At 39.1% G+C, this 27,652-nt stretch overlaps 1 protein-coding gene across 1 annotated transcript; it reads left to right on the top strand.

Moving 5' to 3' along the window:
- Positions 1-1,883: 1,883 nt before the first annotated feature.
- Positions 1,884-24,980, top strand: TRAF6 (TNF receptor associated factor 6). The gene is made up of 7 exons (XM_075502505.1): positions 1,884-2,063; positions 10,185-10,511; positions 16,068-16,218; positions 16,827-16,985; positions 17,885-17,956; positions 19,330-19,407; positions 20,256-24,980. The coding sequence occupies exons 2-7, from the start codon at positions 10,216-10,218 to the stop codon at positions 21,135-21,137; spliced, it is 1,638 nt and encodes a 545-aa protein (XP_075358620.1). The 5' UTR covers positions 1,884-2,063; positions 10,185-10,215; the 3' UTR covers positions 21,138-24,980.
- Positions 24,981-27,652: the final 2,672 nt, after the last annotated feature.

Here is a 27,652-nt window from a genome sequence, read left to right as displayed (position 1 = left end):
CAGACGCAGCTCCCTGACAATACACATTGTTAGTATTGAGGGGTTTGGGGCTCTTTGAGAAGTAGTTTAGCAAATCTCTCCCTCTGGGGTGCTTATTCAAAACTTCACCCAGGTAGCTGGCTACCTGCCCCATTCCCCTGAGAGCCTGAGTTCCTGTGCAAACGGCGCTGTACAGGCAGCAGCTTGGTTATCAAAGCAGCCACATGAGCATATGTAAGCCTAGTCAAGTGCTTTACTTCCAAAGTACCCAGGAAATCACCTTGAAAAAATATTGTCTTGTAGGGATACTGCAGGCAACTAAAGGTTTTAATTGATCTCGAATTGCTACAGCTTTGGGTGTGTTTTATGTCTGTATGAGCATAATTGCTCAACAGTTTGAGCTGCACCAGGGCTGGAAAATGTTTTCCCTGTGCAACTGGCACCACCGAGTGGAGAAAAGCATTTTTGCATTGGTTTCTGTTACAGCATGGGCGTTAATACATGACTATGGACCTAAGCTTCCCATAAACCGTACAGGTTTGGAAACTGCTCTGAATAAAGGTATTTCATTTACACTTGGAATAAAAACTCCAGATAAGTTCCTTGAATTTTCAGTTAAAATAGGCTGGACATCAGTACCTTACAGAATACTAAAAATAGTATTTTTCAGCCATAGAAAACTCTCCATCTAAGGATATCTCTTTTACAAAGCTATGTAATGATAAATGTCCTCATTTTACAGCTAATGAAAGTAACATACAGTTTGTTCACGTGGCAGGAGAAAAAGGATAGGTCTGAAATTCAGCCGGTTGTCCAGGAAAGGGTCCACAAAGTTTTAAATTTTTATTTATTCTTAAAATAACTGTTTCTTTATTGTGGTACTTTGGAGCCCTATCTGATGTCCCAGCTATCTCTCTCTTTTAACTCTTAGCTTCCTGGCAGGTCCTAACAAAAAATGTAAGTATGTTTTGGACAAAAGCAGTGCTTGGAGTGGTGTGTTAGGGTCTGGCATGCGCCTTCGCTCCAGAAGCAGCACCCTGCCTGTGCCTGGGAGCTCAGCACTCGGAGGGAGACAGGCAGTTTAACGATGGCACCAGCTCCTGGTTTCCAGCTCCCGGGGAGTGTAGCGCACGGCCAGAGACACTGAAAATCACTGGAAAACTGTGGCCCCCACAACGCCCCCAGCTTGTATCCCCCCAAAGACTGGGAACAGAAGTGCTTGTTGGACTTAAATACGTGTTAGTCAGAGATTCCTGCCAAGAAAACTCACTGATGCAAACAACCAAATTCCCCTTGCTCATTTTTAAGGAAATGAAGCTGTCGTTGCGTTTACACTGTCCTGGTTTTTCACTTCCTTAAAATCGCCCGTTGTCGCAAGCCACCGGGAAAGGTTAACCTCAGCGCTTGCCCTGAGGGAGGTAGGGCACCTTGCTTTAGGTGCCCTTGGGTCAGTTGCCCTCCTGCAGGAGTCCCCTTGGGTCAGTTGAGGTTGAGACAGAAACTTATTTCTATTAAGAATTTGGTTTACATTGAGAAATGGCTTTTTTGTGAATCCCAAGCTATTCGCACCCCCCCACCCTTCAATGCCTCATTTTTAGTAGCGCTCACAACGGAGCTGAGTGAATCCTGATGGTTATTCATAAAAGCATCAGCAGCGTGTAGTGAAAACTGGTATGGCAGTAAAATTCATTGCTGACACAAAAACTGGTGACGGTTTTATTTATTTTTTATGAAAGGGATGAGAGCTTCACTCGGATTTCAGCAGCTTTGGCGAGGCTGCCCACTGCGGGGTATACAGAGATGGCCGCCGGCTCCTCATAGGGACAAAACCTTCCTAGTCCCGCACCGCGTAGAAGTTCCTTGGACCGGCAGCACTGCCCCGCGGGCCGGGCCCGACCGCCTGGGCCGACCGCCCCGCCCCTACCCTGCCACCGTTCCCCCTCCGCGGCGGAAGGGGACGCTGCAACGGACGTGGCGCCTCCTTGCGCCCCGCTTGGTCTGGGCGACCGCCGCCCCGGTGCCTCCTGAGGAGAAGGCGGAAGTGGCGCCCGGCGGGGAGCGGCCGGTGGGGCCGTGGGTCGGCGGTGAGTACAGGCGGGCTCGCCCGCGGGGGGCGGCCGGGAGGGGCGCTGCCGGGCGGCGGCCGGCGCGCCGGAGCCGGCGGGCGGAGGCTGCGGCGGGTCCTGCCCGCGGCCTGCGGCGCTGCTGCGGCGAGGGTCGCGGCGGGCCTGGTTCGCGGGACTCTGGCAAGCGAGGGGCCGGCAGGAGCTCCGCCAGCGCGGTCCGCCGCAGGTGTCTGGCGTGTGGCGGCGCTCGGCGTGGAGCGTTTTCCCACCCGGGCTGGGGCTGCTGGCTCGCAGGCGGAGCACGGTCCTCGCTGCCGGGCGGAACCGCCCTCCTGCCGAGCCCAGGCGGACCGCGGCGCGTAGCCCAACGGCCTCTTCCCCCAGAGCAGGGCTCGGCGTCTCGGCTTACGCCTGTGTCGGTCCGGGGACTTGCCGAGGGCCTGCGTTAGAAGAGGGCGGTTACTCGGGCTGAGGCGCACCAGCCTGCGCTGCTCCGAAATTGAAACTGCGCCGCGAGCTCAGCAGCTGTAAGCCCAGCCGTGCCTGTCAGCGGCAGAGGCTCAGAGTTACGCTGGTTTACCTGGGGGGTGGGAACCTGGCTGGAATGACTTTCTCTTGCCTCCTGACTGTCCGGGGTGTGCCATCGGACAGCTGTAGGAGCATTAGCAACGGGTAGCTTCCGAGTTGTAGCCCGAATTGTTAGTTCCTGTGCAGCCTCGAGTACCTCACCTTAAAAGCGGGCTCTGTTTTTCCAACTGTGAAATGGAGATACTCAATAAATTCTTCGGGAACATGTTAAAGGTCTGTAAGAATAATTTGCAAGAGAGGTTACTGTTTCTAAAACCGATAGCTCTATTTTCTAGTAGAGACTGGAAGTTTTTATCGTATATTTATGGTATATTGTATGGTCTATTATATTTATGGTAAATTCATTAACACAAGTAATAAGTTGTGACTTCAATAGTATTTTCCACCAATTTCATCTGGTTTAGGTCACACTGAGTCTTTTCATACTTAAACAGAAATCTCAGCTGTAGGTGGAGGAAAACGTTCTAATTATATCCCTTATACCCAGTAGTTAAAGCTAGCCAAAAGTATTTCTCCATGTTTGCCTCTGACAAGTTCTGTATGCAGTAGAGCTACCCATGAGCTACGTGGATTTTGTTGTGTCTTAGATACTATTGACAGAATGATTAAGAAAGTATTGATTTGAAGCTTTCGGTGAGGAAGAGGTAGGAAAAGGAATGGGGGGAGGCACAGTTACTGACTGCACTAACAGCTTGTTTAACATCTCCAGTGCATTTTACCTGGTGTTAACACTTGCAAGCAAACTGCTTTGTCTTTCCATAGTACGAAAGGGCCATAAAACTAGTCCCACTAGTATCAGAAGGAAAAAAAGTCACAGAAGTGTGCTGATAAAAGCAGTTGGATTATTTTCATGGCAGGTATCACTTTGGGCGTAATTCTTCTGCATGTTCCACATTACCTTCAGCTTTTCCCAGCAGCTAAAGATTTGTGGAGCTCAGTGAGGCTCGGTTGAATGAGAAGTCGTCAAGACATAAATGGCTTTTTAAGTTCTGTAGTATTGCACCACTGCAATACCACTTTCTATTTAAAAAAATGCTACTATATTTAAAAAGACAATGCATACAATAGATACTTATGCTGATAGAACTTCAGAATGAAAAAGTGTCTGAGGTGAACATGCTTTTTCTTCACTTGTTGAACTTTCTTAATATGACTTAATATGTCAAGAAGAGTAACTTTTGTATCTCAGTAGCACAAATTAACTAAACAAATATAAAAAAGTTTTAGATCCAGACTGTGAAAACTAACAATAAAAGCTTCTGGGTATAAAGCATGTCAAAAAGAAAATAAAAGTAAATGTAAGGTAGAGTGAAAAGGAGAAATGTTCTAGTTGTTTCAGAATGTGTACTTAGTTCACTGTTTCTTTTCCCAGAGTCTCAAATCGTTTTAGTAATGCCAGATACAAGCTTAATGCTTGTTGAGGTAGATGGTAATTTTATCTATCCTGGAGGCTGTGCCTTGTGGAAATGACGTTTGTTCATAGCCATACTTCTCCCTGCCTCTTTTTTAAATACTTTCTGTCCTGATGTTTACTTTGTCCCCATTATGGTAGCATCTTAAATTGTGTGCAGATCTACTGAGGGATATAGAAAGGCACAATGCATATCTTAAAGTGTTCTCAGCGTGCAAAGGGAGAGCAGAGTCTCTGCCAAAGTAAAGAATTAAATAGTATTGGTCTTCTCGCTAACAACACTTTCCTTGTATTTGTTAATCTGAACAATTCTCAGTGAAACATGTCTAGAAGTTAATAAATTGAAGAAAGATTTGGGGGATTTTGGTTTGGGTTGGTTTTTTGGTTATGGAAAAACCCGTGGAATATTTTCGTGTTAAATACAGTATAGTGCACTTCCACTGCTCACTAAAATTCAATTTGTTTTGACATACTTAAGTAGGATAAAATATGAACATAACTGGGAATATGCTACCATCTAGTATCCTAAGTAACACTTAAGCATAAAAATACCTATGCGATTAAAGTCTGACAGCATTCTCTCCAAGCAAAGAGTAATCACCTGGAAAGCTTCAGAAACCCCCAAAGGCTGCTCTGCTCCAGTGGCAGGAGCTCTTGATAGTGTCTAATGAGCTTTTCATATTGTTGTTGAATTGTATTTGCCTCAAACAAAAATTCTTACTTTAAGTCTTTAGGTTCACATGTTAAAATGACAAGTATAGTGGTTATCCAGAAGACCACTTGATAGCTTTGAAATGAAAGTGTTTTATAGGTATTAATTAAAAGGAACTTGCATCATTTTATATGTTCTGCCTGGATGAGGCCACAGTGATGATGGTTACAAACAATGCAAACACACAGTGCTTATCAGTTGTCAGTAGACCATTGATTCATATACCTGGGAATAAGTGTTGCAAGTATTGCTTCATAAACAAATTATCCAAAGTCACTCCACTGGTCTGTCAGTCTCATGACCCAGAAATCTATAGGTACAAAACTGTTCTCAGCGAGGCAGAAGAAGAAACAAGAAAAGTTTGGCCAGTTTTTATGTCCTTGCAGCATTGAAAGCATTTCCCCTCCTGGCTGTGTGCTAGCCAGGCTGCAAGCAGATTAATTACGTTTGTGAACTTAAAGTAAGAAAAGGGATTTTGAATAGTTTTCTGTATTGATGTCCTTATTTATATGGCTACTCGGTGTGAATTTTCTAGGAAAGGAAATGTGGAAATTAAGTGTATTCAACACTTACTGATTATAATTCAAAATTTTCTATTTCGTGGTAACTGATACACTCTCTGTACAGTGTTCCTTCACCTCTGCCAAATGCTCAAAGGTATCGTTTCATATTTCAGTGTAAATAGGATACAATGCCTACTCTTATTTCCTCCCTATTACTCTAATTATAGTGTAATTTTCCAGGCAATCTGAAGATATCTTCTGGTATCAGTAATATTTTTTTATTTAGAGAAGTTTCTGAATTAATCCTGTGATTCTTTGGAGCATGAAAATCTGTAAAAGTCCTACCTAAACTCTGTTATACTATGGGACTTTGCAAATAAGAGTACTGAGTTTTGTTGCATGCATTGATTTAAAAAATGAGTAATTTTTAATTCTGTTTTGAAATTGGTTTTGTCAATCATAAGGTATATTTTGCAGGAGTTTGCTCTTCTGGTCTGACTGTGCTATCTCAGATCAACCTAATCACTTTGTAATGCAACAGTTTAAATAGCAACATAGCACAGGTTACTTACTGAAGAAAGGTTTCTTTATGGTTTAATCTTAAAGTTGGAAGAGTAGTATGGGGACTCCCTATAGTCTTAACTGTGTTCTTTTCTGGTGCATGAAGGTTTGATCCTTAGGGCATTCCAGACTTCTGCAGCACAAATAATGATCAAACAAATTCTGTCAATTACCATTTGGCCTGGAAAGCACCTCCCTTTCTGTTGTCAAACAATACAGCTGTTGCCTTGGAGAGAGAAATCAACCTTTGCTGGCCCAAGGACTTTGGGTACCTTGTGTGCGCAAGCTAAAACCCATTATCTATCTACTCGGCAAGTCTGATAGGACTTCCTAGCTCTAGAAAAGGGCATTTCAGGTGCATTACCACACATAGTTTTAAGGCTTTCTCTGCCTGAGAAACTTCACACTAGCAAAGCCAAGAATTACTGTGTAATGATCCAGTTTAATTTCAGTTGTTCCTTGATCTGAAGACTGGATGTTGTCCAAACAAAAAAGGTCATAGAGCAGGCTACCAAAGTGTTTAATGTATTAAACTACCAATGTCAACAAAATTGCTAAGTTCTAAATGCTGCGGTGTAGACAAGGTATTATAAATTAATATTTGCATATTGTGGTATTTGATTCGATTTTGTTCAGCACAGAAGAAGAATAACAACTGTTATCAATAGGAAGAAAAACTGATGAGGTTTTGGGGGGATGTTTGTTAGGTTTTACTTCACTGTTACTGTATTTCATAATCAAAAAGAAAGGGTAGCAATTTGATGTGAATTTTGGGACATATACTGGTTTGGGTTTTAAAATCCATCCTCTTCTAGCCTGAAAATTTTTTAAATTCCCCAGGGGAGGAACATGCAAAACTGCTACAGTAGGCTCACAAATTGTCTGCTCCACCTTCATCAGGGGAAAGACCTGTCATCAACATTCAAAGTATACTCTTCTTTAATTGGTTTTGCTCTAGCACTGCTCTGTTCAAGAAGATTGAATCTATGTTCCTAGTCTTGGAGGGTAAAATAAGTGCCACAGGAAACAGAACTAATTCCTGATACAGTAGTTAAAACTTGTAGAGGAATTGTTTTAAACTATGGTGGAGTAATCAGGCCTTGGTTAATGGTCTGAGTAACGGCAGTGTGGATTTTTATTTGGAAAATTGTGCCTTGCCCCGTACCTATATATACGTGTGCAGGAAGGAGGATTTTCCTCACAGATAAGATGAAACAGATAAGAGTAGTAGGAGTCCTATCTTATATAAAAGATGAACAAAATTAAAAATCCGGCTCTTAATCACCTTGTTTAAGTTGCCTCTTTGTGCCTGAATTTCCCTATTTAAAAAGAGGAGCCAGTGATACTTGCACTTCTTTTTTTATGAACCCCTTGGTCATATGCAGACAAAAAGCTCCATGTGGGAGTGGAGTATATCACTGAATAAGGGGATTTTTGTGTGAGACTGGGATGTTGACTGGTTGCAGTGACTCATTCATTCAAATTACTCTGGTATAGGATTTTTGTTTCTGTAAACCGAATGTACATACCTGCTATGTCTGTAGAAACAATTTAAACAGGCAAAGAGAACACCACCTGCACAGCACTTAAATCTACTAACTGTTCAACTGTCGAGATTATACTGAGTCAGATCCTGTTTTCTGCCTTATAAGAACAATATTTCAAATAGTATGGTTTTTTCCTAGGAATAGTCCAAGGGAAGAGTCGCGCACTTCTTTGCAATTAATGTGACAGCTGAACTTGGGTAAAGCTATTATATTTTCCTCCTTGCAACTTCCTGAATTCCTTTATGACATTTGTAAAGGGATATATGTTCCTCTTCCCTTTCTTAGTCTCACTAAATATACCCTTGTGGCTTAGAATAATGTGAATTTTTCAGTCCTAGGCTGGCCTGTGGATTCTGATATCTTGCATGCCAACATTCCCACTCCATTGGCCCTACTTAGTTTCTGTAATTTTTTTTGTGAAATGTGGCCTGTGGACTAACCATCCTCTGCAGTGACTGTTAAAACTTATGTTAGTTTAACAATGGAAACAAGTTGGGTTTTTTCTCCAGAGAAGAGAGACCTACCGATGGCAGTCTAAAAAATCTTTCTGTCACAGAGCATCTTTCTAAGCATTGATTCTTCTGCTTCCATTCTAAGTCCTTGGGGGAGCTGCTCAGTTCCATGGGACTAAATTGATCGTTGTTGGACTATGCCTGAAGCAACTGCTGAGAATTTTCTTGGTGTTTAGTTTGTATTGCTGTTGTTTTTAGAAGCCTTGATTATAAAGCCTGTTGTGGTAGATAAGGTATAGGGATAATACATGGGGGCAGAGAAGAGGAATAGAAGTAAACGTCACTCCTTGGGTGCAGTTCCAGACAGCTCTGCTATAGAGTTATTTCTGCATAAAGTGAGCATTGCTGACCGGTTCAGTATAACTCTAAATGGTCAAACTGTGCTTTGAGACTCTGTACCTTAATGGTATTTTGGAAAAGTCAGGAATGCTACTCTTCAGATACTTCTCATACCTCTGCGTACTTCAACAAAATGGAAAGTCACATATTTACACAACAGAATAAAAGTTCTGTTTTCATTCTAACTGTAACTGACCTAAATATGGTAACTTTGCCAGTTTGGTTTTGTTTGGTAGATCTGTCTTTTTTTTTTTTTTTTTTGGTCGGGATAACTGGAAAAAAAATAGCTCATACACTGTTAGCATGGGCAGTATTGCTAATTGTTTATCATGTAGGTGGCCTAAAGCGCATTTCTGTAATGTTGCATGTGTTCAAAATACATTTCCAGTAAATGCTAGTTGAGGCTTTGTGTGATTAGTATTTCTGTTGATGTAATCTTCAGGTGTCATATAATAAGTACCCAAATAAAACTACCTGTATGTCCTCCTCCTATCCATGAACATTTTGTTAAAATGACTTGTGACGTTCAAATTCTGATAAAGGCAGTTTTGTGAAAAGTTCAGTTTTGTGACCTAGTGGTCAAACTAACCCTATTCATTCTGCGTCCCTCACTGCCCCCAGAGTCTGCAGTAGTGATGGAGATCAACAATCCTTACAGTTCAGCTCTTCATTAATCCTTAGATTTCCATCCCTAATGTGATTTAAATGATGTAATGGTATTACAGTGAATGCAGTAGGTGAACGTTGCAAGAGACCTTTGCCTATGCTGCTGTGCAAAAGAAGATCAAACCTGGGCTTAGTGGGCTTGTTTTGCATGCCTGGCTCTGTAACCCTTAACCTACTCATACTGCCTTGCACCTGGCAATAACCTCTGTGTTTCAAAGAAATGTCATTTATAGAAGACTGACCACAATAGGATTCTAAAAAAATGGTTGTAACCATTAAAAAAATCAAGGGAGAGGAAAATTTCTTGGACTTTTAGAATTTATATTTGTTGTTTAGACCTTTCTTAAAGTTCCCTCATTCAATGTAGAAACACTGGCAATCTGTTTGGGGATACCAGCATATTTTTTTTTTGTTTCATACGTATGAGTTCAACCTGCTTTGTGAGCAGTATTTTAAAAGCAGGCTTTACTATGCCATTCACTGCTCTTCAGGGAAATGTGACTTTTATCTTTTGTTCTTACAGTCATGTCCTTTGTCCTCCCTGCCAGCCAGACTGGAAGAGGGAAAGGAGAGCAAACAGAGTACTAGTACTCTGTTTGAGTACTAGTAGTTTGTAGATAGCTTTTGAGCTGTGGAAGTATTAGCCTTATCTCATGTGTAGCTTCTTACTCAATTTAAAGTCCTATTGGCAGTTTTAAAATGTTATCAGCAGTGCTGTATATTTGAATTTCATTTGCAGCACAGCATCTGCTTGGTTTGGGTACTTGGATTTGCATTTTGTTTGTGGACATGCACCTAAACTGATTTGAAACATATCCTGTGAATCACTGTATACATCACTGTATAAATATTAAATAACATTAATTCACTGCAAGGAAAATATGGAATTGAACCAGTAAAACTCAGTTTTGTACAGCATTTTTCATGCAAATTATATTTGAATGCTTTAGAAGTAAATAATACTGAAGGGGTAAAGAGGCATTTTTCAGTAAACATAGCAAGGAGAAAGAGTATTCCTCTTTTTACAGATATTAGGTAGTCAGATGAAAGAGATTACAGAAAGGTGTGTGTGTTTGTGTTTGAACTAGGCTGACAGGATGCAGTGCTCTTTCCTATATATCACAAGGTAAGTAAAAAAGATAGATAACAGAAACTGGGACAGAACGAAAACAGTGATTTTGAGTAGAACCAAATCTGTACCACTGTTCCAATGTTTCTGGTCAGAAATGAAATTTGTTCTTGACTGGAAAGGAAGGTCTTGGAATATTTTAAATTAACACATCTTTTTGTCATCTTGCAGAGCGTTTGTATGTAGCACTTGATTAGCTACTATGAGCTTGCTATATAGTGATAACAGTTGTGGAGCACGAGACTTGGAAAGCGGCTGCTGTGCAGCCATGGCCAGTGCCTGCAGCGTTGGAGTGAAAGAAGACAGCGTAAGCGTCAGCAGTGGGACTGGAAACCCTCCAAGTTCTTTCACAGAGGAAACACAAGGATATGATGTCGAGTTTGATCCGCCCTTGGAAAGTAAATATGAATGTCCTATCTGTTTGATGGCTCTTCGGGAAGCAGTGCAGACACCATGTGGACACCGTTTCTGCAAAGGGTGCATTGTCAAATCAATAAGGTAAAGGAAAATTTATGGAAGTTGCTTTTAAGAAGAAATTCACTTACCAAAGCAGAGCAGTTTAAGTAAACTGAATAGAACTGCTTAAGGTGCACTACCAGTGAGTGCTAATAGAACTCTGGGAATTTATAATTCATTAAAAATTTCTAATAAACACTATGTATAGCCAAAATGTCATGAGTTTGGAGGTTGCATGAGCTTTAGATATTTTGCCATTTATACAAATTTAGCCAGGTTATGAATCTAAAAATTTGATTGAGTGAACATTAATTTTTTTTAAAAGTAGCCAAATCCTCCAAATAAATTCCATTTTCAGCCCAGGATTATAGAACATGTCTTTTCCCTATGATTGTTTCTCTTGATAGCTAGAGGCAGCTACAGACAACATGGTGTCTTGGTGCAGATACAGCAAGTAATGCTTTCAGTTCTTCACTTGAAATAAGCTGCTTCCTTTTTGAGCTGGAAGAGAGAATGTAGTGAGGGAATAGTCTCGAACAAAGCATTGAGAGAGGAAACTAGGTGGTATATGGGGTAGCAGGAATGAGATATGAAGGCAAGAACAGGCTAGGCTCATAAAATGAATGACTGAAAGAGCAAGGAAGGGCAGAAAGTACGCTAGTAGAGTGTACTTCCCTCAAACCTGGAATACAGTCATCAGTGTCCCACACATGTCGGTGAGTATTGGAACACATTGACAGAAGGCTAGATATTATGCTGTACGGTTTTTCCTTCTCAGCATAAGCCAGATTTTTTCTTATCAATTGCTTACTTAGCTCAAATGTCACAGTACTTTGGTAGGAATCTAAATATTTAATTGTGTGACCCGCATATAGAATTGGTTAATTTCCAACCTTACTTTGCACACCTTTGTGTAAAGATCATCAAACTGTCTTCAATGTTACTGTACAACGTTGTTTTTCCCAGGGATTTATTTTTAGCATGAAAAATGGACAGTGCTTTCTTGATTGGTTTTCCATACCATTTATCCATAGTTCTATTCCATTTCTTTTTCTCCATGGTCCATCATTTCTAGCTCACTAAATGAATAGTATGCTAGCAACGATGTTCTCTGAATACAGTATTATGTGGGGTTTGTGGGCTTCTCTGTAGCTTCTGGCGCTGTTGTATCTGATGCTACTGTATTTGTTCATGGCATCCTTTTGATCAAGGAGGGAAATGTTGGAGCTGAGTATGAGAAGACAAACTTAATTTTGCGTTCCCTACTTATGATAGCAAAAAAGCAGGCTATTTTCCTTTCTAGCAAGCACAGAAATTTAGTGTGTTTGTGTTTGCAGTGCAGTTCTTGTTAACATTAGTTTCATCAATATTTCTGAGAAAAGGATGCAAATTCGTTATCCAGAAAATGCAGAATACCACCAGTGTTCACCCATGAGAAGTGACTTGCCTGTGGATTCTGCAGAGGAAGCTGAGAGATACTCAGTTCTCCACTAACCATACCACGCAATCACCTTAATCCCTTAGTCTCTTGCCTTGTTCACTATGTTCCTATGGCAAGTAGGCCATACTTTTTGTCAGGCCTTACCCAGCTGCATCACTCAATGGTATTCATGTCAGCCAGGTGTATGGAAGAAGGCAAAAAAAACCAAACCTGAACCTGTCAGCTTTGACTGTAATCCAGTTCCCTAGACACAAGCAGTTGGCTTCACTTTCTGGCCTTTGCTTTGCACATTCTAACCTAAATTCTTTCAAGAGGTTAATGTACATAATTTCATGCATGCTTGTAAGCATTGAATTAGATGTTTGTACTAATAAAAGCCATTAAATTTTGGAATTCCTTACTTGCTCTCTCTGAGCTTGCTCTATTTGTTGGCAGTAGCAGTTTTTATACTCTTCTTTAACTTGGGTATTTCTGGAAGAAAGAAATCTTTAAACCTTCTCATGGGAGTATGATGTCTATAAATCCTGAAGGTAAATTAGTCAGTACTTAAGGATACTGAGCTTTAGACATGTCTACTCACCAATCATTTCAAAGACAACAGAATTCCTAGGTTGAAAACTGAGGGGAAAAATGACTAAACTTAAAATTACCAAAAATGGGTGTCTCATTTCCAGTCTTTCAGATCCTTAACAGCTAAGGTGATCTTGTTTTCTAATACTTCTGCTTCTGCTGATGAGCTCTGCAATTATGGTCATTGGTTAGAATTTACCACAGGACTGAGTGAGGAACTGCAGTGAACCCATGCTCAGAACACAACATGTCGTAGCAGGTAGAGAAACTTCCTTCTTAAACCCCAGGCATGGGAAATCGTTTCTCTTCCTTTTTAAATTAACAGAGCATTTGCTCTGCTCAAATTTTTAGGTCTGCAAACAGTTTCAATGACTGGAAGCTTTTGCTTCTTTTGCACCCTTTCCCTATTTTACTTCATTTTGATAGATAGTGTTGACTGTTACAGTGAATACTAAACGCAGGTGCAAAGCATTTTTCATCTTGGAGACTATAGATCATCACTGTGATATTTCAGATATTTCATTGATAGTAAATGTTTTCCCTCATTCCCCACTGAAATCTGTCTTTGGAGTGCAGTTTGAGTGAATGCTTGTGAAAGCAGAGCAGACAACTTGAAGTGCCAGGCCCCTCTGAGTCCCTAAAGGGATGAATTGCATGCTTAATTGGGATCCATGGATCAAGCTATTGATTTGGAGTATGTAGTATCTACAGTACAATATTGATTTGGAGTATGTAATGTCTACAGTACCATATTGATTGATGTCATTGAGAAGCTTCTACAGAACTAAAATGAAAATGGAAAGTGATTTTTATATTCCCTACTGTTTTTTTCATTAAGTGATTGTCACAGCCTTTATCTGATCAGGAGAAAAATGCTTCTGTTTATTTCTCATTTCCCCACTGTCTAGCTCAAGTGAACAGAGAGATTAAGGATTTTAAATGATAAAGGATGGACAAGCAGTTTTTGAGTAATTGCTTCTTGTGACTTAAACAATTGTAGTTGTCCATGTTGAAGAAGTTGTGGCTGCAACTAGAAATATTTTTTTAAAAAGCTTTTAAAGAGTGGAGTCTTAGATCTTACAATGTGAGGGACCTGATTAGACCAGATGGATTTGATCGCAGTAAATGTTTGCCTCCCAGAAAGTCTTGGCATCTTTTTAAAGCTGTCTGAAGTGCTTTGAAGTGCTATGAGTCATGGTAGTGAAGAAGCTTATCTACCTAAGTAACTACAAATAATAGTTTACAAATGTTACTGTCTACAAAGTACTTGATTAGAAATTTTAGAACTAAGTTCAGATGCAGTAGCTAATTAAATTTCACTCTAGTCTGTCTTCTCCTGTATCTTAGGTCAAAGCTGACTGAGGGCTTGTAGTAGAGTTCGCCAAATATCAGAACCTCTGTTTATCAGAAAAGCAGAATTATGAGCTGACAAGGGGCAGCAAAGAAAGCTTTGGATGCTAGCAGTTCATCAAGCAGCAGGCATGGCTGCAGTTAAAGTGTGTGCCAACTGTTTCAGCCCCTAGGCTAAACTGCTCAGTTGCTAAAATCATGGAGCAGGCATTTTCTTCAAACAAAATTATTCTGGCTTTAGTTTTCATACCTGTATTTTAATTTCAAGGGAAATTATATGAATATTCATTCTACTTTGTAGCAGATGATTATTGTTTCACAGGTACTGTTGTGGGTGGCACAGCCCAATGTGATAAATCATTCCAGCATAGGAAAGCCTCCACTGTAATGTAAACTAGAACTGAGGTGCATAAACTCAGTTCTGTGATAGGAAATGTATAGCAACATCTTTGTCTGTAGATGGATCTAAGCAGCCTTTTAAACACAATCCCAGTACTTGGTGGGTAATGGTGTAAATGGTGTTTGAAGTCTGTGTAATATACTACAACAAGTTATTGCTCTTGCCTTACTATAATCATTGGAAAATTACCATTCATTCTTATTTTGCCCTTTGCTAGTTATTTAAACTGGGGATCTGGTAATCATTATTTAAAATTAATCTGTTGTTGGCTCTTATTATAGATGATTAGCTTTTCTGTGTAGAAATAAAGCTGCTGTCTTATCAGCAGGCCTACTGAACTATCATTATACTTCACTAAACAGGGTATTTGTAACCAAGTTATACGTGTGAAAACTGATTTCCTGTAGATTGCCTGCGAAGTGAGGGAACGTTTCTGGGTTGTGACAAAGATCAGCACACTGGTCGTAGCTCAGGGAGCTATGAAACAAAATGGCATGCTAGGTATTTTCTTTTTTCCATTTGTTTAGGAGTATGACTATCAGACTTGTGGCAAGCTAGCTCTTGCAAGCAAAACCTAGGAAAGGAAGTTCATTGTCTCTTTCTGAAGTCTCAACTTTACCCCGCTTCCTCTAGCAGCGTTGCTGATGAAAGAGTTGCTGAGCAATTATTTCCTTTTCCAACTAAGAACACAAATTCCCTCCTGGTCTCCACAGCCCACTAGGTTCTACTTCCCCTCATGTTTGCAAGCAGTGACAATGATCTGGCCTTTGATCTTTGCACCACAAGTGCTCTCTGATATTTTTCCGCCCCGTGTATTTTTCCATTTTATTGCTGTTTCCATTAGCACTTCAGCTCGGAAGCTTTGATCCCTCATGCCTCTGTAACTGTATTACTTAATTGTGAATAGATATGTTGACCTACTGCTTTCAGAAATCAGCTGATACTGGATATTTTTTTTAAAGGAAAATTTGGTGGAGGTGATCCCTTTTTTACTCCATTTCTAACGATTCTTGCGTTTAAATGCAGATAGACAAAACCTGACAAAGTGGAACAGGCTGTTAGTTCTCTTATGCAAGTTGCATGCACCCATGTTCCACCATCAGACTCCAAATTTTGCCAGTTAGCACTGACTTCCAGTCTGTTTGCAGTTAAAATGGCTTCAGATACAACATCCAGTTCTAAATCCAGTGTAGTTTTCATAGTTATTAGTAATTTTTGTGTCTGGAGTGTTTTCACCCTTCTTTGCTATGTAAGTAAACAAACTGAAGGATGACCAACTCATCAAATGGTTGTACAACAAAAACGGCGAAATGGGCTATATGAAAAGTAATGCCAAATAGATCAAGTGAATCTGGAAAAAAAGACGTTTTTGCTTTTTCTCTCAGCTATGATCACCTTGGCTGTTTATAAAGTGGGAAAGAAAGGAGAAGGTCCAAGAATCTTTAAAGGATTGTTTTGAAATAGTATATGAAATATTCTTTGATGTTTGAGCTATGTGAAGTATTTACAGAAATAGGATCGTAAGTTCTTAGTTTCTTTAAATCCTCTTCAAGTTTATTTCCAGAGTATCTATCATGGCATTTGTCCAAATAAAAACTATTGAGTTAGAAAAGTGCTGCGATTCCAGTCATGCCACCTCTAGTGAAACTTGTGTGTTGTCAAGTTCTCTGATGTACATTGCATACTTTCTAGTAGTTGCCACATAAATGCCATTGTTTTCAAAGACTTTCTTAATGTGTTATAATTTGGCCACTAATGTCTTGCTAGTATAAAAATATTTTAAATGAAGGGCAAAGGAAACTTGGAATCTCTTTTTCCTTTCTTTTCTGCATTGTAGAGATGCAGGTCACAAATGTCCAGTAGACAACGAAATTCTGCTCGAAAATCAACTTTTTCCTGACAACTTTGCTAAACGAGAAATCCTTTCCTTAATGGTTAAGTGTCCCAACAAGGGCTGCAGTATGAAGATGGAGCTGAGGCATTTAGAGGTGAGAATTAGTTTTGAAAATATGGAACCTTGTTTTCATGGACAAGTAAAAATTAAAAATAACTTAACATAGATGATCATACCTAATACCTGTTTATGCTGGTTCAGTGCATTGTTCATTCAAGACTATAGCTACACGTATTTGTTTTTTGATGAGTCTTTAACTGTAATTAGGTGATTCTCAAGTGAACATCGTAGTGCATGAAAATTGTACTAACGCAGCTTTCTTTTTAGGATCATTCGTGTTTTTCTTTTCATCAGCTGTATGTTATTCACACAAGTTCCCTGAAGTCAGTTTAATATTCCCTCAAAGCAGCTAGATATATTAGTTGAAATAATTGTTTTGAAAAATAATATACAAAGTTAAAAGGATAAACATAAACCTGAATTTTTACCTGAGAGCATTCTTAAAGTTCTGAATACATGAATTCCTGATCTTAGTGATGGGACAATAACAGGCCGTTGGTAAAGTCAGCGTAAATGTATAAGGATTTGCTTGCATGAAGGAAAGATTGCAATTTGTTCCTCTTGCACAGTGCTTTATCTTGAAAACAGATGAGACGGTAGTACCTGTTTGGAGTATCAAATCCTCCTTTCCTCCTTGTTCAGGACCACCAGTTGCAGTGTGATTTTTCCACTGTGGAATGCCCACAGTGCCAAGGAGCCTTCCAGAAGAACCATCTGAAAGAGCACATGACACAGGAGTGTCCAAGGCGTCAAGTCTGTTGTCCAAACTGTGCCACTTCTATGGCCTATGAAGATAAAGAGGTACTTAGTAGGAGTCTCAGTTTTTCAACATTCATTCACATGGGTTTGCTTGTAAATGGAACATCAGTTTAAAAAAAAAAAAAGTTTTTATCTAGAAGAGCTCTTTGTGCTGCACAGGTGAGAAGCTACAAACTCAGGACGTTAGTCTAGAACAGGGGATTGTGCTTAAATACAAACTTCTTGGGAACTCTGTGGTGTGAAAAGACTTGGGTAAGAACCATTGATTTTTGGCCTTACCATTAGAGAGGCTAGTATCTATTGCCAAAGTAACACACAAAGCAATATTTACATTTACAGTTTTTATGCCTGGCAGAAAGGATGTGTCAGGAGATGCATCTTTTGGGGACATCTGCTAACACACAAGACCAAGATCATTTCTGAATTATTCTCTTGGCTCTGCATTTTTTTACTTGGGTGATACTGAGGATAGTCCTTTCCTTTTTCCTTTTTGAGCTTCCATTTCTTTATCTGTATATGGATGCATTTTATCTCAAGGGCTATTAATTTTATGATATCATATTGTGAATTGTCAAACAAAAATACCTCGTATAGTCCAACAGTACAAAAAAAACCTTTAATATACTTCCACTATAATTGAACGTGAATTTCAGAAACTTCTGTATGAATTCAGACTCCTTTGGAGCATAAGAGCTTTAGGAAATAAGATATCTGAAACTTTATGAATCTCTTGTATGAGTCCAGGAAAAAACAGTAATTGTAGAAAACATACTATTTGGAGTAAGGAGATTGTCTTTGTTTCACAGTTGCATACAGCTAAATGTAAAATTTGAAATGTAAATAAAAATTTAACGTCTTATCAGAGGTGATTAGCACACTTTTAAATTGTGTAACTTTATTGATTCTTTCTTTCCTCTCTTTTTCTCTGTTTGATAACTAAGCTTCATGACCAAACCTGCCCACTTGCCAATGTATTCTGTGAATATTGCAACACAGTGCTGATCAGAGAGCAGGTAAGAGACTACCTTTCTCTGTGTTTAATCTGGGTCAGATGTCTTGTATTTACATTGCTTCTTTAATCTGAATTAAACTTGAAGGAACAGTTTGCCTCCTAGCTAATAAATCTCTACCTGTCTCTTTCTGAAAAGGTTGCATCCAGTGCAGGTGTAATACTCTTTTAAATGCTGCTCCAGCTTGCAGTTGCAGTCTGGTAAACCTCTGTAGGATTTAAGGCCTCAAATCACGTTGTTTAGCTATACTGCTTCATGACAGGGGTCATGCTGCATGTTTTTGATCTTGAATGGAGGTTAAAGAATACCAAGCAGCTACCAGTGGTTATGGCTGACGTTAGAAGACAAGGCTTTGATTTGGGCAGAGAGAGAGAGTATTTGTAATTGGAAAGCCACTGTTGGAAAGTAGCTATAAATAATTCACTATCGAACTGTAGATGCTGGCTGGAATTCTGCTTGTCCATTACTATTACAATAGCCTTTATTATTTCTTCTATTCAGTAATAACTTACTTCATTGACAGGAAAATGATAAATGTTATTTAATTTGCAGCTTATCCCTGTTTGAATGGGATGGCAACTATGTTAATGACCTAGGTTAAAACAAAGAATGATCTTGTGAAAGTGGAGAAATACTCTGAAAAACAGGATTGAGTTCAGTAACGACAAAAGCAAAAATCTGTCATTAGGTAGAATAATGAACTCCAAAAATAGGGAACAGAGAATGCTAAACTAGGTAATGGTTTAGAATTAATGGCTGACCTATATTAAGCTTGTGTTCTACTTCATCATGATATTTAAACAAGGCAAACATACCGGGTCATATAAACAAGTATTTTGCCTGTGAAACCCAGAATTATCCTTTGCTCTGGTTAGGGCTTATAAGGCCTCAGCTGAAGCTGTCCAGCTTGTGGGGATGCACAGGGACGATCCAGAGCAGTGAGATAATTGGGTCTGGAAAACACGGACCATGAGAAAAATTGAAGTAACTTGAGCTTTTTGAGGAAGAGGATAATGAAGAGAGACACAACAAGTATATGCAAGTAGTGCTTCAGAAGGGAAGGAAATGGACTGTGATCTAGCTTGAGGATAGGCTAGAAACAAAAGGCATTTGTTCTAGCAAGAAAACCTGAATGCTTTCTGATGCCTAATGTAAGAACAAAGGCAATGAATTGTTAAAGTGCATACAAGGAGGATGCAGAATTTTTATCATCAACATTTTTGTTCAAAACTTCCATATTTCTTTGAGAAACTATATAGGTATAAACTGATCTGACTTCAGGTACCTACTCAGAGTCTATCCAACCATATTCTTTTAGGATGTTATAAAAGAATACTCTTGATGGAAAAATTAATTTAAAATCTGATTTGTTTTAGATGCCTAACCATTATGACAATGATTGTCCTACTGCCCCAGTGCCATGTTTTTACAGTGCCTTTGGGTGCCCTGAAAAGGTAAGCCTTTTATCAGTATCATGAATTGCAGACCTTCTGAATGTTTTTGTTGCCTTTTTTTTTTTTAATGTGTTTTCCTATTGTTGTCTCATTCACCAGCCCAAATCCTCAGTGATTTGTGGGGTTTTTTGTTTTGAGGTATCTTAATTCTAAAACACTATATGTTGATACATTGCCTTTCAAAAGTCCTTTTGAAATTTAAAAAACTCTGTGATTTGCTTGATGAACTTGCTTTTATTAATCTATGAGTGTTTTCTCAGCTTTCATGTCAATAAAGTAGCTTCTAGCGTTTCTCCAAAGTTGTGACCAAATACAGTTACGGCTCTTAGAGTTCAGTGAAGAAAACCTGACAGTGCTTTAAATTTGATTAAATTCTAAAATTATTTAATCTGGATACTCTTATTTCTTGTTGTTTAATACCTCTTTGTAAAAATGGATCTTTTCCCTTCATCATTTCCACCATCAGTTTTCATACACCTTTGTATTTAGTGCTATGGAGCATTTTAGCAAATCAAGGAAGGGAATACAATGCTGACTTAGAACACAGAAAAAATATTAAATGTATGTTTATCACCAACACTTTTTCACCATGTCACTATTTTGAGTTGAACAATATTTGCCCACTGGCATTTGAACCTCTTTTTTCATTTGCCATAACAGTGATCTTAAATTTGGAGCCCTCCATTGGTAAAGTGCTACTTTGTCACATCACCTGTCCTTGATTCACATTCCAATTTTTCTTACATAACAGAAGCAACTAGTTGTTTGATTTTCTTCGGAGCCACATTTAAGATGTGATTGCAGATAATGTTTGATATGTTCCTAATGCCACATCTCTTAAATTCTAGATGCAAAGGAATGAACTGGCACGACATATGCAGGAGTTCACTCAGGTTCACATGAGAATGATGGCTCAGTGTTTTCAAAATATCAGTGTTACTGCTACAAATCCTGTACCCTTCATCAATGGCCTACCCTTTGAGCCTGCCCTCTTCTCACACGTGTCACATGCCACATATGATTGTAATCCAGAAGTTGAAAACTTCAAAGAAACTATTCAGCAGTTGGAAGGTCGTCTGGTAAGACAAGATCACCAAATCAGAGAACTCATTGCTAAAATGGAGACTCAAAACACTCACATGGCAGAACTCAAACGTACTATCCGAAATTTGGAGGGAAAGATTACTGAAATGGAGGCACAGCAATGTAATGGTATTTATATCTGGAAGATTGAGAACTTCAGTGGACTTCAGAAAGCCCAGGAAGAAGAGAGACCCGTTGTGATGCACAGTCCTGGCTTCTACACTGGAAAGCCTGGCTACAAGCTGTGTTTGCGCCTGCATATCCAGTTACCAAATGCTCAGCGTTGCGCTAATTTTATATCTCTGTTTGTCCACACTATGCAAGGAGAATATGACAGCCATCTGCCTTGGCCTTTCCAAGGCACTATACGACTTTCTATTTTGGATCAATCAGAAGGCCCTGAAAGGCAGAATCATGAAGAAGTAATGGAAGCCAAGCCAGAGTTACTAGCCTTCCAGAGACCAACAATTCACCGCAATCCAAAAGGTTTTGGTTATGTGACTTTCATGCACCTGCAAACCTTGAAACAAAGAACCTTCGTAAAGGATGATACCCTTCTGGTGCGCTGTGAAGTTCTAACGCGTCTAGATTTAAACAGTCTCCGCAGAGAAGGATTTCAAGCTCGCAGTACTGATGGAGCTATGTAGCCTATATAAGTCTTAACCAGAGGAATGGAGCCACTAGTAATGTTCTTCCACCACAGATTACAAGTGTGCTTCATCATCCATATAGGCTGCATTTGTAAAAGATCATAGTTGACAACATAGTTATCTTCACCTGAATAGAACGTTGTTGTTGCTGGTATACGGTTTTTTTTTTCTGTATGAGGTCATGTGTTCAAATATTTGGTATTGTTCTCTATTAAAGTAATAAGCTACTTCTGTAGCAAGCTAACTAAATGAAGTGTTGTTAATCAAAACTTAACTGCCTACAGGAAAATCCTATTGAAGTACCTATACATCTCAGTTTGGTAAAACTTAAGTCATATCAGAAAAGGCCTGTAAATCTTTTTGCCTCAGTTGCCTTGGAATAGATACTGTAGCAGGGAAATAGCTAAATTAATAAAGATGAAGGGTGGGTTGTTTGTTTGTTTTTTCAAAGAGCTTGGGAAAGTTGAGACAGTTTCTGTATTGAGTTATCTGGAATTTTGAATTGGCTATGCTTCTCTTGAAATCAGAAGTCAGGTTAAGACTTTGCTCACATCACCGAGGGTTGAGGTATGCTTTGACCCTTCCCTCCTGCAGAGTTAGCTTCAGGAAGTTGCATGTCTATGTAGAGTTGATACTATTATTTCTGAAAGACATGTGGTAGTGTTGTGGAGAAGGCTAAATGACTCTGAGCTGAGTTCACTGAAGAAATATTCCTAATGTGGTCTGAAAGTGCCCCTCTAATGCTCTTTATTTTGATAAATCAAAATAAAGTAAGTGCTAAGTGTGTGCTCCAGGCCCAGAATGTCAGTCACCATCACCAGAGACATAAAAGTGTAACACTTGAATGAGATACCTTTGTGCTGGTGGGATCTGCTCCTAGTGCTGGACATTTTTCAGGTTGTGAGTGGATACATGAGCAAAGGTATGTACTAATTAGATAGGATGATGCAGAATTTGTTTTACTGTTGTTGAAACCTGAATTCCTATCAATGTTGAACTTGTGATCTGCATCTGTTAGTGATCTCTTGGTGTTCTGGGTGATGTATCACTTATGAATTCTCAGTGGACATCTGGCCATATCAACAGCCAGCTGTCATGGGTATTTCCTGTCCCATTAGACAATAGGAGCTGGGCCACCCTCAACACTTTGGAGGGGAAGAAAAGCCTATTAATTAGACAGTGTGAGGAAAAATTGCAATCCTGTTTGCTCTTAGGAAAAGATCTGGCTTCCATAGTTACTCATTTACAAAACACTAGATTCACTATGTCAAGAATTCATGAGCTTCCTAATGTTGCATGTATTATTGTTTTCTGTACTGATTGTTTGTATGCCATATAAATGTTAGTTTTGACCAGTCAAAGCTGAGTAGTTCAAGTTCACTGGTGCTAAAAATTTTAACTTATCATGGTGCTGATAAAGTTCTGAAAAGGAGGGAAGAAAAAAGTTTTGTTCACCCCATAACTTAAGTACACAGTCTGATACTGAAGAAAGAACTAAGCCATACATAAGCATATGTATATTATTTCTCCAAGCTGGTGAAACAACCTAAAGACTTGAGGCACTGCAACTTAAAAGATACTGAAGAGTATTCCAGCTATTTGGCCTCATTAAAGCAATCCCATGGGGATCATTAGTGGGGAAAGTGCATATGCTTAATATATACAAGGCTAATGAAAGACTACTATAGTATATTGATTTGGGAGGATACTCTGCTTGCCTGCATGAGATCAAAAGTTCCAGGACCCAACCTACCACTTGCTGCTCATATCCAGATGAGTAAAATTTATTTTCCAGATAGAGCCTATTAGTTGAAGAGGGATTGCGTTCAATGGAGTATTGTCACTACTGAAACATGAATTTCCTGGCTAATGGTAAATGCAGTCAGTCGTTGACTTATGTAGTGTATTCTGTGTGTTTAGAGGACAGGTGAGCATATATTACTCAAAATAGGAAAAGATCCATGCTTTAAAACTGTCTTTTTAAACCTCTTAAGTAGTTTTTATACTGAATAGCCTCATCCTATTAGCTGAATTGTTTTGCAGTGTGTTCAGTTAGAGCATTCCTAGTAGTTAAACCATTCTTAACCAAGAGCTTTTAATGTACGTGACAGTGCCCAGATCCCCTATATACAGAAGGCACTGTACACTAGTTCTCCAGTCATTTTCAAGCTATGTTAGTTATCCGTGTTTTTCCAAGATGCTCAAAGACTACCATTCTTCTCTTTTTTTTTCTTTTTTTTTTTTTTTTTGGAGGGGGGGGCGGAGGGGACATGGACAGAAGAAACACTTGTATTTTGAGAGCTTCTTCCTGCCACAGTTCCTTTCTCAACCCTAGTGGTATTAACAAAAATGTCCTTACTCTGTGTTCTAACAGTTTATACCCAAGATCCACTAAGTGCATTAATACTTTCTTTCCTTTTGAAGCTTTGCATTATGAACTGAAATTTTGCTTTGAGCCTTATCTGCTAGATCTGATATACTTCTGCCTTGGGTGAAAACTCAGTTTGGTGGCAGGTTCAGGAGTTTAAATGATCCAGGTTAATATTGTACAATAGCACAAACCAATAGGGAATAGAAAGCTACTGCTTGTATAATACTGTATTGGCCACAGTAATATGAATGCTTTATTCACTGCTGCTATTCTACTGGTTTTGTATTTTAATATTACCAAGTAGAACTCTGAGTGATGCCAAATTACTGTAATGCCAGAGTTTTACATGAGAGACTTTCAGAGCTAATTTGCCAAGCATCAGATAAATTTTTCTGTCATGAAAAATTATAAATGTTAATGAAATGTTTATTCATCTACTTGTTCCATTTTCCTTTTCTTCCCCAACCTTCTAAGCTACTCTTCATTTTAACTGCAGTTCCAGAGCTTTCTCTTACAAATAAGAACCTCATCTTTGGCTAATGGAAGAATTTACAAGTCTACATTGTTACCATCTCAATGTGTAGTCTCCATGACTATTATCTTTTATTCAAACTTTTCTAAGGTTAGCACAAAGAGATTCAGTTTCTATGTGAAAATATATTTTCACTGAAACAGCCTCTTTTCTTTTCCTCTTCCTCCAAATCTGATATTTTCTTTTGAGGAATCATTTTACCATGGTGCATTGAGGTATAATTGCTAGAACTACTTAAATAGAAGCAGAAAGGTATGCAGTGTTGACAGTTGTCTCTAAAACAAATACAAAGAAATATGGGGATTTAACCAGTTTCATGTGTAATTTCTTCAGGAATGGGGTTCTTTAGTTCTGTAACTCTTGAAGCTTTGCAGCATTACTGGGTCTCAAGGTGGCTTAGAAAGTGGCTTAGCTTCTTTTATCTTCCAAATTTCTGTTGTCTTGAACGTGTTTTAAGTCAGCCACTCTTAGTTATGTGTATTTGCAAAGCTGCTATGGCACAAATTTTCCAATTATAATATATTGCAAATGTGTTTTCTTTTTGCCTCTGAATGTCTTCCCCTGCAGGGCAGGGAAAATTATTTTACTAAAAATGTTGGTATGTAATGTATATGTGGGAGCTCAGATAATGTGAGATGTATAGATGTAAGTGGTCTCATGATATGCTTGGTCATGTTTGCTATCAAGGGATTAAACTTGCTAATTGAAATAAAATCAGGGTGGCCTTTCTGTTCTTATTTAGAGACACTTTGACATCAAATATATTGATGATGGATGCAAAAGATTATTCTGGGGTCAGTGTTAAAGGTTTGTATTGGTTTGCATTTGAACAGAATTAAAGTACTCCTGTTCCCTTGGAAGTATCAATAGATTGTTTAATATATTTTGTAATTAATGCACAGCTATATTTCTGACAGGATTTTAAAAAATAAACTAATTAAACTGTGCACTGTATGTTGCATCTTTATTCATATGGAGGGCTATTCAAAAAGATTAACTGATACAGGACCTCTGTGGTAGTTTCTCTGACTTATGGGTTTCAGAGTTGGCTGGTTTTTAATGAGGGAGACCATGTATCATATAGCACCAAGAAGGCAAAGAATATATTTCAAGTTTAAAAACCTATGTCATTTATAAAGGGTAGCAATAGTTTTATTCCTTACTAGAAGACATAGCTAGTGTAATTGATAATAAACTAAGTGTTCTTGTGATCATCCTGTACATTAAGATGCAGCTCTGAAAAATACTGTACCGTATCACCTCTCTGGCCACATCCTGCTTGCTTGTCATAGTTGTTTTTGTGACAAATATAGGTTGTTGCTTTGTTGCAAGATACTCAGATCAGAAACCAAAGGGAGTTCCTCTGTCAATAAGAGAAATAAGTGTTTGCTTTATGGCAATCTGCTAATTTATCTCAACCACAGAGGCATTCTGGATCTGTTTTTTAACAGTATCTGCAGGAAGGGAAATCTTGATCTGAGACTCCATGCCCTATAGCGTGTATAATGTTCAAGACCTTCAAATTCTTCTGAGGAAACTTAGTGGTATTTACTAGACATAATATCTAATGCAGTGCAGTTAATGTCAAGTTAATTATGACTTTATCTTTCATCCAAGTTGGTCCTAATAGCTTCCATGAGTAATGGATAGGAAAGGATGCTCAGATACCAGTATCTGTTGTGTTAATCCATTTTTAATGTTCCATACTTTTAAGTGCACTAAAATCTTCTTTTGATGAGCTGAAGTCATAATGGCCTTTTTTTAAACAGGAAAAATAGGCATATGCAGCTGCACCTGTGAATGGAAAGTCAACATGCAGAAATAGAAGATGCCAGCAATATAAAAGTATGTTCACACTCATGTAAATACAAATGTCTTGTGTACCTGTACGTTTCTAAAAAAAGCTTGGCTAGATGTGGACCAGGATATTCTAACTAAATATTTTATTGGACAAATACCAGTTCATTGCAGCAACTTCACAGGAAGAATGTGTTTGTTTTAGCTAAAATCCTTACTAGTGCAAAACCAGTTGCTCTGCTGCCTTACTCATCCCCAAAAAGCACTAGCCCAGCACTAAGGCTGGAAAGAGAAGACTCCTTGTGCAATTCCTTACTACACTATCCTGGGTGAGTACACACAGTGCTAGAGTTCAGCTCTTCTGTGCTTTGTCTCTCATTTAGATGCTGTGACTATTTAGCATCTTCCAAGACGGCATTTACAGAAGCCAACAAAACCTACTAAGTTAGCCTTGATGAGGGTTGAGTATGCTGTTAACATGCAATAAATATAAAGCAATACAATGGGAGGTTAATGGACCTAATGGTGAGTAGGAGAACTAGACCCATCTGGATGAAATGAGTAAGATGGCTGATGAACTCTACCTGTTGCACATTTTGGCTCAAAAAAAAACCCAAACCCAATAACAAAACAAAACAAAAAAAACCCAAAACACCAAACAACCCCAAACCTCAAACCTGCACTCATGCCACTCAAAGAGGAAATTGTTATGCTAGCAGGAAAAATGACCAAAGGAAACACACTTCACTGTCACCGCTGTCTCACCCTCATAATTTTCCCACCACTGAGCCTTTGTCTACTCCATCTGGAAGGGGTGGCTTGACCAGGCTGGACCCTGGTGCCACCACCCTTATAGGATCTGAGAGTCTTAGTGACCTGGAATACAAAATTTCAGGATCTGTGGCGTTTGTGTCTTTTTCTTTTACTGGTTTTAATTTTTTTCAATTAAACCTAACCTACTTGATAAAATACATGTCTCCGAGCAGAGAGGCAGCCATTTAACAGTTACTTTAAGCTTGTCAGCGCTCAGAATGTGTGAACTTTTCCAGTTCACAAACAATTAAAAAAAACTCCCACAGACAGAACTGTCCTTGTTTCTCCTGTTCTCTCTTTTTTTTTTTGTTTCCTCTTGCCTGCAAGGAAGCAGAAAGAGATTCTGTAATAGGAGTCATAGCTTGAGTCCATCCTCACTCATATTTTATTCCAAGCAGAACTGTTACTATCACCACTTCTCATCCCCCCTAAAAGACTGCAGTTTTCTTTATTTCAAAAAAATACATTATATTGTAAAAATGAATTTACCTTGCTATTTTATGATGGAGGAGGAGCAGATAAAGACTGAGATACAGCATCATGAAGATAATTTTTCTGCTCAAGACCTGGGGCCCTGCTTCACTGTCTAGTCTTTTGGCAATCATGTTCTTTGAACCCATTTGTTCCACTGAAACAAGCACTCGGGTTTCACAGCTCTGAAAGGCTGTTGGCTGTTTGGTTGGGTTTTTTTCCTCTCAGATGGAATAGGAAAATTTCTGAAATTGTGTGAGAGGAGGAGACTGTGAAACAGGAAAATAATTTCCCTGTTAGCTGCAGTCCCTACCTTGACCGATGAGCTTCCTTTTCCATTTGGTTTGTGCTCTGACTGATCTCTGAGGTGATGCAGCCCATGAAGGTTCCTGAGTTTAGTGACTTCATCCTGCTCTTCGTTGCCTCCTGGAGCTAGCTGCTCTCCCATGCGACTGTGGATGGCTATTTTGGCTGGCACACGGCCCCTGTGGAGCCAGTCACCCAGTACGGAAACAGAGGGAAAGCCCT

The sequence above is a fragment of the Mycteria americana genome, chromosome 5 (assembly GCF_035582795.1).
Source record: "Mycteria americana isolate JAX WOST 10 ecotype Jacksonville Zoo and Gardens chromosome 5, USCA_MyAme_1.0, whole genome shotgun sequence".
Taxonomy (NCBI): domain Eukaryota; kingdom Metazoa; phylum Chordata; class Aves; order Ciconiiformes; family Ciconiidae; genus Mycteria; species Mycteria americana.
The sequence above is the reverse complement of the archived record's forward strand: the minus strand, read 5'-3'. Positions and strand labels throughout refer to the sequence as shown.

What these genes read in the sequence shown, in the direction of transcription:
- TRAF6 (XM_075502505.1), top strand. Translation starts at nt 10,216, where the DNA reads ATGAGCTTGCTATATAGTGATAACAGTTGTGGAGCACGAGACTTGGAA. An exon ending in CAGTGCTGATCAGAGAGCAG is followed by an intron (nt 17,957 to 19,329) that starts GTAAGAGACTAC and finishes GATTTGTTTTAG; the next exon opens with ATGCCTAACCATTATGACAA. An exon ending in CCTTTGGGTGCCCTGAAAAG is followed by an intron (nt 19,408 to 20,255) that starts GTAAGCCTTTTA and finishes CTTAAATTCTAG; the next exon opens with ATGCAAAGGAATGAACTGGC.